The sequence below is a fragment of the Monodon monoceros genome, unplaced genomic scaffold, assembly GCF_005190385.1.
Source record: "Monodon monoceros isolate NGI ecotype Baffin Bay Population unplaced genomic scaffold, NGI_Narwhal_1 Super_Scaffold_16, whole genome shotgun sequence".
Taxonomy (NCBI): Eukaryota; Metazoa; Chordata; class Mammalia; order Artiodactyla; family Monodontidae; genus Monodon; species Monodon monoceros.
The window spans coordinates 9,140,554-9,156,066 of record NW_021703772.1 but is presented as its reverse complement, the minus strand read 5'-3'; the positions used below and the strand labels follow the sequence as shown (position 1 = coordinate 9,156,066).

Genomic DNA, 15,513 nt, shown 5'->3' with positions numbered 1-15,513 from the left:
CTTTATCTCAGACTCTGCTTCTAGGGAACCCAACTTAAGGTAACGATCCTAGCAAGCAGGCTGTAAGGGTGGGTTCTGGATTTGGATCACAGTCTGGCCAGATGGTGATGGGTGGTATATTGATGGTCCCTGGTGTGCTCTAATAGTGCTGTTGCCAAACTTTCACCTTTGGGAAACTCGATGAGATAAAGAGGATTTCACTAGCTTTTGAAATTGGCATTCACAAAGGGAGAAATGGTAAATGGAATTGTAGATTTTGGTGGCTATTGCTAGGTGCCACTAATATATTGAAAAGAGGAAATGACAGCCTTAAATCTATTAGTCAAAGCAAAGACACCCTTACAACTGCAGCTGGAAGGCAGACAAAAGGGAGGCCTGATACAGGTCCCAGGTTTAAGAATGGCAGAACACAGGAGAAGACCGCAGTCTAAGCTGGGATGGTCTCCTGTACCAAAGGCAGAGCGTCCACTCCACCACCTTGGACAGCCAAGGGCAAGGATGGCCACTAAGCCCATCGCCCCTGTCGGTTCCATTTACCTGGACGCATATGTGGGCTGTTGGCTGTAAAGGAGCCTGGCTGTGGTCTTACCTGGGGTCACACCTGGAGTGTGCCTGTGTCCCTGGGAACTGCAGTAGGACTGATGCTCCTGAGGTCCTGGGCTCCACCCTTCAGCCTGAACCTCCCAGTGCGGGTTCCAGAGCATCAGCACACACCCTGCTATCTGGGTGGAGAGGACCGGGCCTTCTGTCTGGAGGAGAGAACGGGGTTCTCCAGCTCTCCCTGAGTAAACTGGGTGGAAGACGTCCCTATGAGGACAATATGCAAAGAACAGTTGCCTACGGCTTCTAGAAAGTGAACAAAAGCAGGCTGATGGTAGAGGGAAGTCAAAACTCAAGGGAAGCAGCCAGACAAAATGTTTCCTGTTTATTATTACTCTACTTGAGAGCAGCCGCAGCCTTACATGGGGTGGCCAAAACTTTGGTAGGAAGCCCACCTTCTTTCTGGTCAGCAGAGCCAGGAAGAAGCCCAGGGCAACCAGGCTTTCTGGGGAGAGAGAGGAAAATCCCAGGAAGGTGAAAGTCACAGAGAAGAACCCCAAATTCTGTGTATAGACCCTCCCCACTTGAGTTCAAAACCAACTGACAGGCAAAACGGTGAGACAGATGGGGATCAAAATACTAGTTTTCTTCATGATAAAAGCTGGACGGGGCTTAGTGATGTGGCTTACCATGTAGCAAAAAAGAGATCCCTAAAACGGAACCTCAGAATTGGGCTTATCCACACAGTCTTACACAGCTCCAATCAGTCACACCCCACACCGCCCCACTCCCCAGGCCCCTGTCTCTGTGCACTTGACCTTGGAAGGGCTGACAGAGCCCTGGCCCTGCAGGAAGGACAAGCCCAGGGAGACCCGACAAGGAACAAGCAGACTCACCCCTTGTACCCAGAGAGTCTCCCAGGAGGAGAGAGGAGCAGGGGGTCCAGGCCAGTCCCACTGACTGATGTGCTGCGCCTGGAAGGGGACAATGGAGCAGGGCCTGAGTGTAACCACTTGGGTCCCAGGCGTCCACTCCGCTCCACTTCTACGCCCACGGAGAAGCGGAGGGTCTTGATCCTCTGGCCCCAGTGGCCACTCTGTCAACTGACGCTGCTTCCTTCTGCCCTTTGAGCTCAGATCCCTGTCTGGTCTCAGGGACAAGCCTCTGGTCCCCACTGGGGTCTCCCAGCTTAGAGACTCAGCCCCACTACTGAAGTCTGAGGGGAAGCTGTTCCTGGTGAAGCTTGTGAAGCCCGTCGCCTTAGCGGGTCCTCTGCCCCAGGTCCCTCCTCCACCACGACCTCCCCTGCCCTCTGGGTTTCCGGGCCCAGTAGCTGGGATCCTCCCGGGACAGCAGAGATGCTTCCCGTTGCCAGCGGTCCTCACAGCCATGGAAAATGCCCCAGGTGCCCCCTTATTTCCTTCAATCTCTCCAGCAGGGTTTGTAGGAGGAGTTCAACCTCTTCTTTTTTTTTTTTTTAATTGAAGTATGGTTGATTCACAATGTTGTATTAATTTCTGCTGTACAGCAAAGTGATGCAGTTATACATAGATATATATTCTCTTTTATATATATATATGTTTTTTCATTATGGTTTATCCTAGGATCAACCTGCTTCTTAATTTGGTCCTGTCCTTTTCCAAACCCGAGTTCCTGGCTTAAAGAAACTGCATTCTCCACAGAGGCCTGGGGATGCTTCAGAAACTCCCACTGCTCTCACAGAGTGTGGTGCAGGCCCAGCTTTCTCAGACCCACAGGAAGGTCTCTGCCAGGGGCCAGGAGCAGCCCCCACGCGGGAGTGTCCACCCTGTGGATTGCTCGTTCAGCCGCTGCTAGGTGGCCTCTAATTCCAGGTGCTCAACTTGAAAGTCCTAAACAGACAACACAAAAGTGGGTACATTTATGTCAACAGCCAGCACGGCAGTGGCCTGGGCCACCAGCTGCCCAGGGACAGAGAGAAGAGGGAGAGGGGACACTAGAAACGGCAGGTGTGGTCTGTGCCAGCCTTGTCTGGACCCCATGCCCCATGGAGTCAGGAGCAGAGGACAGAGGCTTGGCTTACTAGTCCTTCTACACCCCCAAAGTGAGGGAGGGAGAGAGGGATCCACACGTGTGCAGGACCTGGTACCACTGAGACCCTGCCCACTGGAAGAGATGCCCTCATCAGTGTCCTGGGATCTGTCCTAACCACTGAGATATGATGCTCACTTCTTTGGGGGAAAGAAAGAAGTGGAGAGAAGGTAGAAACCTTTCCCCTCATTTTCAAATATGCTTTGCTTTTGTGCTCACTCAAGTGAGTCTTCTGATCACTTCTCAGTCTTTGTGGAATGATGACTCAGTATCTGAGTGAAAAACCTGTGCACAGACACAACTTCAGGGCCAAGGGTCACCCTCTCAGCTGGGGTCACCTGCCTTTTCATTTCTAGGTTATCTGGGTTCCAACCTCCATCTCCATCTAAAGAGAAGCCTTTGCCCCTCAGCATTCCCATGACTACTTCCCAGGTTTCTCCTCTTCACCCCTGGCTGCAGTTGTGAAGCAACCCCATAGTCGGGGCATCTTGCACCCTTGTACCTAAGATGTCAACACTTGTCACCAACTTGGCTCTGGCCCCAGGGCCTTGGAGATTTTTCTTCTACCTCTGGCTGATTTCCAGGAATACTAAGAACATTCTCTCCACTTTATAAACCTGAGCATTTGGGCTGTCTCCTGGTCCATGTCCATACGCTGCGACCTAAATGCGTCGGTCCAGGGTCTCCCACAGCCCGGAGAAAAGATTTGAAGTCTCTGTCTTTCCCTCTCCCCACCATGGTCATCTCGGAAAGGGGAAGGGGCACACATGGAGTTTACCCCGACCGTGTACTAAGCTCTGAACCTCTCTGAGAAGGCAGGAGACTGGGGACAGTTGGGGTCATGCAGAAGTTGTTGCTGTCTTTGCACAAACAGGTGGACCCCTGAGGGCTGGCCCTGCTCCTCCCCTGGCCCTCCAGGCCCCGACTGTCATTCCTTGTCTTTCATCCCTCGATCACATGTCAGGATGGCTGGAAGCACAGTGGAGTTGCGAGAAGAGGGAGGGCATCTGCACAGCACAGCTCACTGATAAATACTTTCACTTCCCTTTTCCCTACTTGGGCGGAGTCATCTCTGGGTGAGTCCCAAGAGCAGACTTCCTGCTCAGGGCTCAGGGCTCCAGCAGCCTCCCGGGACCGGACCGAGGCTGGGGAGCCTGGAGGGGTCGGAGGCCAAGCTCAGGCCCAGGCCAGGCTGGGCGGGAAGATGGCTGGTGGGGGCAGCGAGCTCAGCAGCAGGTCAGTCTTTCTCCCCCTTCCTCCCACCTTTCCCTGTGGCCTCGCTGCTGCTTCAGTGCTGTCCTTTGGACTCTGCACTAAACCTCTGCTTTACGCCTGGTGTAGGGGAACAGTCACCTGCAGTGTAATGAAGGGCAGGAATGTATAATGAGGAAATGGGATTTTAAACTGCCTCAGGGCGCCTGCTGGTTGAGTCCTGCAGCCACAACACAGGTGACTACTTGTTTTGCAGCTACTGCTCAGCTGGCAGGCCTGTCTGAAGGCAGCAGTCCTTCCTGAGGCTTTGCAGTGAGGATTTATTTCCTTGTGGCCCCAGGTCACTCTCGTTCCCCTCAGGTCAGTTCTACCTTCACATAGGTCATTTCAAAGAAGGTAGTTTCGAAAATAAAAAATTCAGGAGAAACCCCTGATTTATTCTCAAACCCTGGGTGGTGCTGTCGGTCTCGTATCTGTCCTGTGGACGGGACCACTATTCCCAGTTCTAGCTGGGGGCCTGGGTTCTTCCTCCAGCGATCCCGAGCAAAGAAATTAAAGGGAAGAGAAATACCCCAAACTGCAAAGAGCTAGCACAGGCTGAGTAATTTTATGTTCGGTTTCATTTTCTGTTCTGGAATAGGTTACACCTCTACAAGAAAAAGAGTAGAAATCCTATCTTTTTCTCTAGTAATGGGTCAGAAATAACACTACTTAATATTTTAATTTTTTTGATTTTTTAATACAAAAGAAATACATTATGCATTCTTGCTCATAAAATTTCAAACGATACAAAAGTATATAGAGGGAAAAAGTCCTGTTCACCACTCACCCACTTGCAGCTTCCAATACCAGTCCTGTTAGAGTCGCAGGCATAACCTTCCAGATCCTTTTCTTTGCATTTACATATATAACTCATTTTCTTAAATACAAAATTTGAATCCTGTTTTTTAAAAAATGGATTCATATTGTGAATGCCATTTTGCATTTTCACTTACTTTAATAGCCATAGGCTCTTCTCATTCTTTTTAACAGCTATATATTGGGTTGGTCAAAAAGTTCCATAAGAGGTTACAGAAAAATCTGAACGAACTTGTTGGCCAACCCAATACTATCCCTAGAATGGATACACCATCGTTTTTATTGTTTGTTTATTTAATTGAAATATAGTTGATTTGCAATATGGTGTTAGTTTCAGGTGTAGAGCAAAGTGATTCAGCTATATATATATATACACACACACACACACACACATATATACATATAAAAATATATATTCTTTTTCAGATTCTTTTCCCATATAGGTTTTACAAAATATTGAGTATAGTTCCCTGTGCTGTACAGTAGGTCCTTGTTGTTTGTCTACTTTATATACTAGTGTGTATATGTTACTCCAAAATTCCTAATTTATCCCTCCCCTCCCACGTTTCCCCTTTGGTAACCATAAGTTTGTTTCCTATGTCTGTGAGTCTGTTTCTGTTTTGTAAATAAGTTCATTTGTATCATATTTAGATTCCACAAATAAGTGATATAATATGAGATTTGTCTTTCTCTGTCTGACTTACTTCACCTCTAGGTCCCTCCATGTTGCTGCAAATGGCATTATTTCATTCTTTTTTATGGCTGAGTAATATTCCATTGTATAAATATACCAATCTTCTTTCGCCGTTCATCTGTTGATGGACATTTAGGTTGCTTCCACATCTTGGCTATTGTAAATAGTGCTGCTATGAACATTGGGGTGCGTGTGTCTTTTCCAAGTATGGTTTTCTCCAGATATATGCCCAGGAGTGGGATTGCTGGATCATATGGTAGCTCTGTTTTTAGTTTTTTAAGGAACCTCCATACTATTCTCCATAGTAGCTGAACCAATTTACATTCCCACCAGCAGGGTAGGAGGGTTCTCTTTTCTCCACACCGTCTCCAGCATTTATTATTTATAGACTTTTTGATGATGGCCATTCTGACTTACACCATAGTTTTTTTTTTGTTTGTTTTGTTTTTTTATTTTTGGCTGCATTGGGTCTTTGTTGCGGAGTGCACGCTTATTGCAGTGGTTTCTCTTGTTGCGGAGCATGGGCTCTAGGCGTGTGGGCTTCAGTAGTTGCAGCATGTAGGCCTCAGTAGTCGTGGCTCGTGGGATCTAGAGCGCAGGCTCACTAGCTGTGGCGCACAGGCTTAGTTGCTCCGCGGCATGTGGGATCTTCCCAGACCAGGGCTTAAACCCATGTCCCTTGCATTGGTAGGCGGGTTCCTAACCACTGCGCCACCAGGGAAGCCCCATACACTATGGTTTTTAAAGCATCCCTCCTCCCCACGCTATTGACAGACATTTAGATCATTTTCAATTGTTCACTTTTACCAAGAAGCAGTGATAACAACGATTATGTATTTCTTTATATTTTTGTACATATAAAAGTGTTTGTCTTGTGTCAATAACCAAAAAAATGGAATTGCTGAGGCAAAGGGTACTAATATTTAATTGTTTATAGATTCTGCAAACGGCCTTTCTAAGTAGCTGAACCAACGTATTCACCTACAAGATTTAGGTGAACCATCTCCCCACACCCAAACTTTGCAGAGGTGGTGGATCAAGAGTTGCATCTTGTTAACTTTACCCTCCTGATTACATGAGAGGTTGAACAGTTTTTTTGTTTATTGGCCTCTTCTATGAAGTGCTGGTTGATTTATTGCCAGTGTTAGTGAGTTGAGGTGATTGTTCTTTCTTTAACTGTAAGGGAGAATTTGCTAAAATTCTGAAACTTATAAATATACTTTCCTTGCCCTTTCACTTTGTTGTGGTGACTTTATCTTATTAAAGCTTAAACTTTAAAGTATAGCCTTATTATTGTATTGATTTTATAAAATAGATGTGCCCTTGTTATTATGAATAAATAAAGTGGTGCAGAAAGTTATTGATAAATTCTGTGTGCACAGTCTTTAAATATAGCCCTTGTGTTTTTAAGGTGATAGATTCAATTCTACCTTTACTTCAGGGTAAGTTTCTCCTCTAGTATCACCAAAACGATTTTCTATTTCAATTTTGGGGCAAAATTAGTCTTCCACTGGAGCAACTTCAGCCTTCACAGCTTTTATCTGTCCCTAATCTTTCAACTCTTTAGCTTTTTACTTTCTGCTCGTGATGGTTGTCTCAAACTTTTCTTCATGACAATTATTTAATTTTTAGTAGATTTTGGTTTCTTGGGTTTTTTTTTAAAGTTGATTTGTTTATTTGGGGGGATCTTAATTTGTTTCTACAGCTCTTCCAACTCCACTTGAAGTCACATATTGTTATTTTATCACCCTATCTTCATGCTCTTGCTTTATTATTTAGGTTTTTGTGTGATGTTCAGTGCTTTGGGGATGTTTTCTTCATCCTCTGGGTTATCCTTCCAGATTGATTCTATTTGCAGTTTGGTTTCAAGTGTTGCTTTACTTTCTTGTTCATATGCCTGCCCTGGTTTTACAGCCCATTTCATTCCAGCATGACCTGGGAAGCTCTCCCACCACCCACAGCCTTAAGCTGAGTGAATGTTTTTGTTTTCTTCCCTCCACATTTCCTGTCTTATCTGAGACCATATTACTTCCCGTCTGATCTACGGTTAAAGCTTCTACTTTAATTCTTATGAATTTTTGTCTGAGAATGCTTTAATCTGTTAAACCATCCCTTTCCCCACTGATCTGCAGTGCTCCCTTTCCCATTAGCCAAGGGGCCATATGTACAGGGTCTGTTTCTGTGCACTCTCTTCTCTGCCATTGACCTATGACAACCTCTCCTTATGCATTTCCACACTGTCATGGCAACAACAACTTCACGTGAACTCTTGAAGAGTAAATCTTCCCATGTTCTTTTCTTCTTCCAAAGTGTCTTGGCCCTTTGCATCTCCAAATCAGCTTGTCAAAATCTTGTCGAGATTTTGGTTAGGATTGCGTTGACTCTATAGGTCAATTTGAAGAGAATTGACATCTTTACAATCTTGTCTTCCATCTCATTAATATGGTATATATATATTAATTTAAAAATATTTTCTAATAAAATTTAAACTTTTCTGTCTAGAAGTCTTATACTTCTGCTAGATTTATTCATAGATACTTGAGATCTTTGTGCTATGATATCTATATAATTTAAAAATCAACTTTCTAGCTGCTTGTTACTAAGATATAAAAATAAATTGAAACTGCCAAACTTTAAAAAATTCCAATAAATTGTATGGAGAGATATATTTTATATATAGATATAAATTTATATAATGTATACATAATGACTATTTTGTTACTTTCAATCTAATTCTTATACTTCCTACTTCTTTTTCTTTCCTTGCTGTGTGGTCTAGGACTTTGTACATGGCGAGTATAAGTAGTGATAGTAATCATCTCTATCTTGATTCCAGTCCCAAAGGGAAGTCCTTTATCATTATACAATTATGAATGATGTTTGCTATAGGCTTTCTTTTTTAATAAAAAGACTTACACAGATTAAAGAAGTTTTGTATTTGGCATCTTATACTTTCAATATATGAGGTGTTTGTGACCCTGTTTTCTGTTGTTTCTGCCAGTTCTCACTCACAAATTTCTTTTTTTAAATAAACTTTTTATTTTGGAATAATGTTATATTTACAGAAAAGTTGCAAAGATAGTACAGCAGTCTCTAATACTGTCCACCCAGTTTCATTTCCTGTGTTGTTATCCTCTTACATTATTGTGGTACATTTGTCAAAACTAATAAAACCCAATATTAGTAGGTTACTGCTAACTAAAGCCCAGACTTTTTTCTGTTTCACCAGTTTTTCCACCAACGTCCATTTTCTTTTGCAGGATTGAATCCACTATACCACATTGCATTGAGACATCCCATCACCTCTTCTCTTCTGGTCTGTGACAGTTTCTCAGTCTTTCCTTGTCTTTCACAACCTTGACAGTTTGAAGAGTACTGATCAGGCATTTTGTAGAATCTTTCAATTTTGGTTTGTCTTGATGTCTTTCTCATGATTATACTGGGGTTATAGGTTTTATGAAAGAAAACCACAGAGGTGAAATGCCCTTCTCATCACCTCATATCAGGGGATATGTCAACCTGACTTATCACCAGGAATGCTGGCCTTGATCATTTGGTTTAGGTAGTGTTTGCCAGGCTTTTCCACTATAAAGTTACTATTTTTTTTCCTTTCCACACTCTATTCACAAAGATTATTTTGCTTATATAGCTGGTTATCTTTGACTATGTACTAGCATCGTATTTAGAAAAATTATTTATAGGTAAAATCTGGGACCACAGTGAAGGTACTAGGCTTTGGAAAGGATTTCTGTTTGCTACAACCAGGTGCCTCGGGACGCACCAATTTGGGAACTGTTTAGCACATGTTCAGGGGCTGAGAGAACCTGGGGGAACCCAGGTGATTTAACTGGGAATACAATTCAGTAAATTCAGAGATGTCCCTCCACTTATTCTCACCATGAATATGTCAAGGTCAGGGTCTGGACTCCCATTGGACTTTCCACCCTGTGTGGACTCTAGACTTTATTTCTGTCTCTCTCACTCCTTAAGGCTGTCAAACCTGAGGTCCTGATTCTCTGGGGTCAGCAGATGCCCTCAAATCAAAAGTGCTTTGCTTACCTCTCTGTGCTTTGCTTACCTCTCTGGTTTCTCCTTCCCCTTTACTTTTGCCTGGCAAATCCTTATGGTGGTTTCATCTCTTCTATGATTAATAACATGTTTAAATGCTTTTTCCAACTCAAGTTTTTTTCAGCAGAACTCTGTACTGCTTGTGGGAGTTGGGAGAGATTGAGATGTTTTGAATCCTGACCTACCACACCGGAAACTTATGGTCATTGACTAAGTGATTGATTGATTGATTGATTGATTAACTGCCATTTTTCAAAGTTTATGGCTTGAGGTTTGATTGTGGCTCTTGAAGTTTTCTCTGACTGCTTCTAGGATTTTCTCTTAGCATTTAAACTGTAGTGAGTCTAGATTTGTTTGTTTGTTTTTTTATTGTTTTTGTTTTGCATTTAACCTGTTGGTGTTTTCACAGTTGCTTGAATTTGTGAGTTGATGCCTTTTATCTGTTTTGGAAAATCCTTAGCCGTTAACTCTTCAAATATTTCTTCTGCCCTCCCCCCAGCTTCCTCCTCTCTCTTTCTAGGGCTCAAAAGCAGATTATACTAGACCTTTTGACTGTCTCTCACATATTCCTTTCATGCTTTTCTGCATTTTTCCATTTTTTAAATGTCTGTACTTTAGTTGGATGTCTTTTATTGAGGTATCTATCTTCTAGTTAGCCAATCGACAAGTGTTGTCTTTTTAATCCAACCTTCTGCTAAATACTACCAACAAGTTTCATTTTTAAAATTGTATTTTTAGATCTAAATTTTCCATTTCATTATTTTTTGTAGATTCCAATTCTCTGGTAGAATTATCTGACTTTCTATTTTCTCCATCATTTCATCCATTTTCTTGACCATGTTAATCACAGATTTTATGTGCTAAGTCCAATCTCTGGATCATCTGTGCACTTGCTTCCATCATCTTTTTTTCTCTTGGTTTGGTCTTATAGTCCTATCTTTTGACATGCCTATTAATTTTTGATTGAATGCCAGACATTGTGTATGCAAGACATAGAGCCCCCAAATATTCTCTTCCACATAAGAGTGATTCCCCTTTCCTCTGCTAAGCAAGTAAAACAATGAGGCAGACTACATTACACATTCAGGGCATGAAATGAGTCAAGATTAGTATGCATTTTTTGATAAGATTTAATATACCTCTGGTTTGCCCTGATCACAGATGAGGACATCCAGGGCTTTCAACTGGGAAAGAGCAATCAAGTTTTCTCTGCTTTTCAAAGCTTTTGTCATATTTTCACCCTCTTCCTTCATGCAGCTTTAGAAATGAAAAAAGTTCTTGAGAAAACCAACCAAGTTTTTAATTTCCTTGAAGTCTCTAACTTTGCACTCCAACTCCAAATGACCATCAGAAGTTCTGCTAGTTTCTTTGTCCTCCAGCTACAGCCCTTTGCCTGTGCCAAGTCCAGATTCTTAGCTTCTAGCTGTGTTCAGAATTTACAAGTGCTCTCATGGGACAAAAAGGCTACAGATTGCAAAGCCACATCATCACTCCCTTCAGAGCTTTCAACTCTCTCCCTTTATGTTCTCTGGACCTCATCGTGATTGTCTTTGCCTTTTCTGCATGGTGAGCCTTCAGGTAATTCTGCTTTGCTTTTCAGAGACTTTTTACATTTTTATTCCAGCCTCCTGGCCTTAAAAACTTTACCAAATATCTTGGGAAGAAGAATGGGTTGTGTGTTGAGGCCCCTCAAGTCTCCAGCCCTGTGTGACTGTCACAAACTCTCTGTGTTCCTTGCTAAGAGTAACACTCTTTGGTCTTGGCCAAGCCCAAATTCTCAGCCTCTGTTCCCAGAATCAGCAAATCCAGCCACCACCCTGAAAAATAACAATTATAGCTTCTCAGCTCCCAAAGGTCTCCAGTCTCTAGAACCTTAGTCTCTGCAGACTCTGTTGCTTCTGTAGCTCTCTAGTCCCTTTAAAATCATTTTCTGGTATTCTACCCAGCTCTTCTAATTGTTCTACACTGGACTTCTGGCCTGCCTCAAACTGTTCGATCCTACCCTCTGATGAATTTTTGTTTACATTATTTTATGTGGATACTAACCAAGGGTTAACCTATAGTCTAGTTTCATTTTCCCATTTTATTCAAAAATCACATACAATTTAAAAAAATTTTTTATTATTTTTAATTGAAGTAGAGTTGATTTACAATATTACATGAGTTTTAGGTGTACAACACAGTGATTCGATTTTTTATAGATTGTACTCCATTTAAAGTTATTAGAAAATAATGGATATATTTCCATGTGCTATACAATGTATCCCTGTTGCTTATTTATTTTATACATAGTAGTTTGTGTCTCTTAATCTCATACGCCTATCTTGCCCCTCCCCACTTCCCTCTCCTCACTGGTAACCACTAGCTTGTTCTCTATATCTGTTGCTGTTTTGTTATATACATTTATTTGTTTTATATTTTAGATTCCATATATAAGTGATAACATAGAGTATTTGTCTTTTTCTATCTGACTTGTATCACTAAGCACAATACTCTAGGTCCATTCACATTATTGCAAATAGCAAAATTTTGTTTTTTTAATGGCTGAGTAATATTCCAGTGTGTGTGTGTGTGTGTGTGTGTGTGTGTGTGTGTGTGTGCATCATGCCTTATTTATACATTCATCTGTTGATGGGCACTTAAGTTGCTTCCATATCTTGGCAATTTAAATAATGCTGCTATTAACATTGGGGTACATGTATCCATATCCATTTTTATACTCAAGTTTACCAATGTTATCCTCCTTATGCTTTTTTTAAAATGCCTTTTATATACTCAGAATTCTAACCATATTCTCCTATATATTATACTAATACTTTATTCATTCATTCACAAATATTTCCCTATACCATGTTTTCAGAACTTAATGAGATGCTGGAATATAATAGTGAGCAAAGCAGACCAAGTCCCCGCCCTAATGGAAATGACATTCCAGTGAGAGACAAATAGTAAACAGATGAACAAATAAATGTATAATTTAATGACAGAAAGTGGTAAGAGTATAAAGAAAAAAGCATATGGGGTACATGGATAGAGTGTAATGGGAGTGCAATTTTAGACAGGATGTCCTGGGAGGGCTTTCTGAGAGGTTAGTATTTGATGAGAGTCATGAATGTATTGAGGAAAAGCACCATGCCAATTCCTGAAGAAATGTTCTAAGTAGAGGAAACAGCCAACGAAAAGTCAGGCATAGAAACATGCTTGGAATGTCTGAAGAAGGCTTGGAGGTTAAGGTGCCAAAGGGCAGTGATCTAGAAGAGGAGTAGTAGAAAATGAGGTTGGAAGGTCATGTTTCTCATGGGTCATGGTCAAGACTTTATATTTTATTCAAAATAGAGTGGGGAGTCATTGGAGGGTTTTCAATAGAGTGAAGTAATCTGATTTCAGTTTTTAAAAGATCTCTTTTGCTTATGTTTGATGTTTGGAGAACAGCTGCAATATGACATGAGTGGAAACAAGAAGACTAGTTGGTAGCTATGACAGTAGCCAGGCAAGAGATGATGGTGGTTGGGACCAGGTTGGTGCAATGAATATAAAGAAAAAGGGTGGGATACTGGATATATTTCTATGGTAAAGCCAAGAACAGTCAAAGATGGATCAGACATTAAGTATGAGAGGAAGAGAAGTGTCATAGAAGACTGGAAATGTTTTAGCCAAAGAAATTAAAGGAGAGCGTTGTCATTTGCCTAGATGGCAACATTGTGTAGTGATTAAAGGGCCTGGACTCTGGCCCAAAGCCTCACTCTGTTCTTCAATAATTATGTGGCCTTGGGGATATTGCTTAACATCTCTGTACCTCTGTTTCTTCATCTGTAAAATGGGATAATAAGAGCATATACCTCATAGGTGCTGTTATATGTATTTACTAAATCCTATATATGGAAAAATTAGAAAATAAGCAGGTTTCAAGAGGTGACTCAGAAGATCAGTGATCCGTTGCTGCCTGCTAATTGTAAAAAGCCTACCTGTGTCATCAAAGTGAAGATGGTTGAATATAAATCTGGAGTCCAGGGGAGAGATATGAGGTAGAGATGCACATTTGGGAATTGTCCATGTGTGGCTGGTATCCAAAGCCATGGGAATAGATAGGATTACACAGGGAAGGAGTGCAGATAGAAAAGAGGTAAGAGAACTGTCCTTGAGGAGTTGAATACATGCAAAAGAGTAGGAATAGCCAAGGAGATAGTTGGAAAGCCATAAAGGCATGGCTCTCAGGAGCCAAATGAAGAAAGCATTTCCAGAAGGGAGAAGTTTATCAATGTCCATGAGGTTGAGGGATAAAGTAAGAGGAGGACTGAGAATTGGCCTTTGGGTTTGGCAGTGTGGAGGTCAGGGAAAACATAAACCCAGAATATTATGTATAGGGTATTGGTAGGGGTAAAACTTGAATGCGTGCAAGAGAGACTGAGGTGGAAAAGTGGAGACAGTTAATATGGACAATTTCAAACAAGAAACACAACAGGAGAGGTAATCTGAGTGTAGGGATATTTTTAAATGGGTAATATTGAAGCATGCTGTATGTTTCCTTCTCCAATAGAGAAGGAAAAGTTGTTGAGGCAGAAGTGAGAAAGAATGATTCTGTATTGATTGTGCCTGAGTCAGGGAGAGGTAATGTAAAACAGTGCCCAAGTGGGTGGATTGTCCTTAGGCTGAAGAGAGGCAATCTGTGCACTGTAACAGGAGGGAAGGCCAATGGGTGCCCATGTAGGTAGGCTGATGTATTCCATGGTGAGAGGATGCAGTTACATTCTTCTGTTTTGCATCTACATTCTCAGTTGAGAGGGAGAGAAAGGGTTGGAAGAGTTTGAGGATAGAAAAGCTGTAAAACAGTCATTCAGGGAAGGAAAAAGTGAAATGAGTAGCATGATGTACGATTACTCAACAGCACCGAGAATCCATTTCAGCTTAATGATTATAAACGTAAAGAGAGAGCACTTAGCATGCTTGTTTTTTTTTCTCCAGATAGCTTGGGTGCTGATGAGTGGAAGAGGGGCTAATCTGATTTTATCCAGGGTTATCAATATATTAGATAAATTCACTGGAGGGAGATGTGAACGAGGAAGTTAAAAGTGAATCTAAGAGGCAGATTTTAATAGCAGTCCTAGAACTTGACTGCATGATGGGGAGCTTTGAACTTACTGATCCCCTTCCCAGTTGTATTTGGATATTAGAATGTTTTAAAACTCCTTAGTAGATTCTAATGTATAGCCAAGGTTAAGAACACTGGAATATAACAGTATATCATGAATTTAGGTGGGTAAGAAAAGTGAAGACATAGAAGCAATTATGAAAAATTTTTTTAAAAAGTAGCAGAATTGGGAACCTGAGGGTAGGGGATCACAGATTCATTGGAGTGCAGGTGTTAGAAGACATGACCTGCAATAGATGAGGCAGTAGTCATATTTGAGTCTGAGATTTTGGAGCATGCATAAATTGGAGAAATGATGAAGTCTAAAGTATGGCCATGGAAGAAAGTTGCAGAAATCAAGTGGAAGACAAGATTATTAGAGATAAGAAGGTCAGCAAGTTGAAAGATCAGGATATTTAATGGAATCTCTGTGAAAATGGAAATAATCATGAATTTTGTAAGGACTCCTGGTAAGGTATTTGCAAAAATTTTCTTCGAATAAGGGACAGTGGCCAATAGAATGGCAGATAGAAAGGAAAGAAAAAAGGAAAGATAAAATGTTTTATAGTTTGCTTAGTTGTTTTTTTGGTTGATTTATATTTCTTTCTTAATTCCACGGGAGATTTGTTTTTGCAAATGGAATGAGCTACTGAACTACCATTTTTTTCCTTCAAAAAAAGGACCATTTATGCAATAACATTAACTTAGTAGTTTATCATTTAACTACTGATTTGAAAGAACATTTTAAACATATACTAGATTACCTTTTATATATAGGTGATCCTTGTTCTGATCCATGATTCTATTTTTTTATTCCTCTTTCAACACTGAAATATTTTAGTTACTATGGCTTTATAGGTAAAGCTCTTTATCATTCCTATTTTCAAAATATTCATAGATATTCTTGAGTTCTTTCTCTTCTAGATAAATGTTGGGACCAATT

General features: G+C 41.3%; 1 protein-coding gene across 4 annotated transcripts in view; it reads left to right on the top strand.

Moving 5' to 3' along the window:
- The first annotated feature begins 3,680 nt into the window (after positions 1-3,680).
- The window catches only part of SP100 (SP100 nuclear antigen), an 85,184-nt gene continuing 73,351 nt past the window's right edge, over positions 3,681-15,513 (top strand). For all 4 annotated transcript variants that reach the window (XR_003793823.1, XM_029224520.1, XM_029224521.1 and 1 more), the window contains exon 1: positions 3,681-3,846. Coding sequence is in view for 3 of the 4 variants with exons in the window: in XM_029224520.1 (XP_029080353.1) it covers positions 3,815-3,846 (32 nt within the window). In the remaining variant the exon portion in view is untranslated. The remainder of the gene's footprint in view (positions 3,847-15,513) is intronic.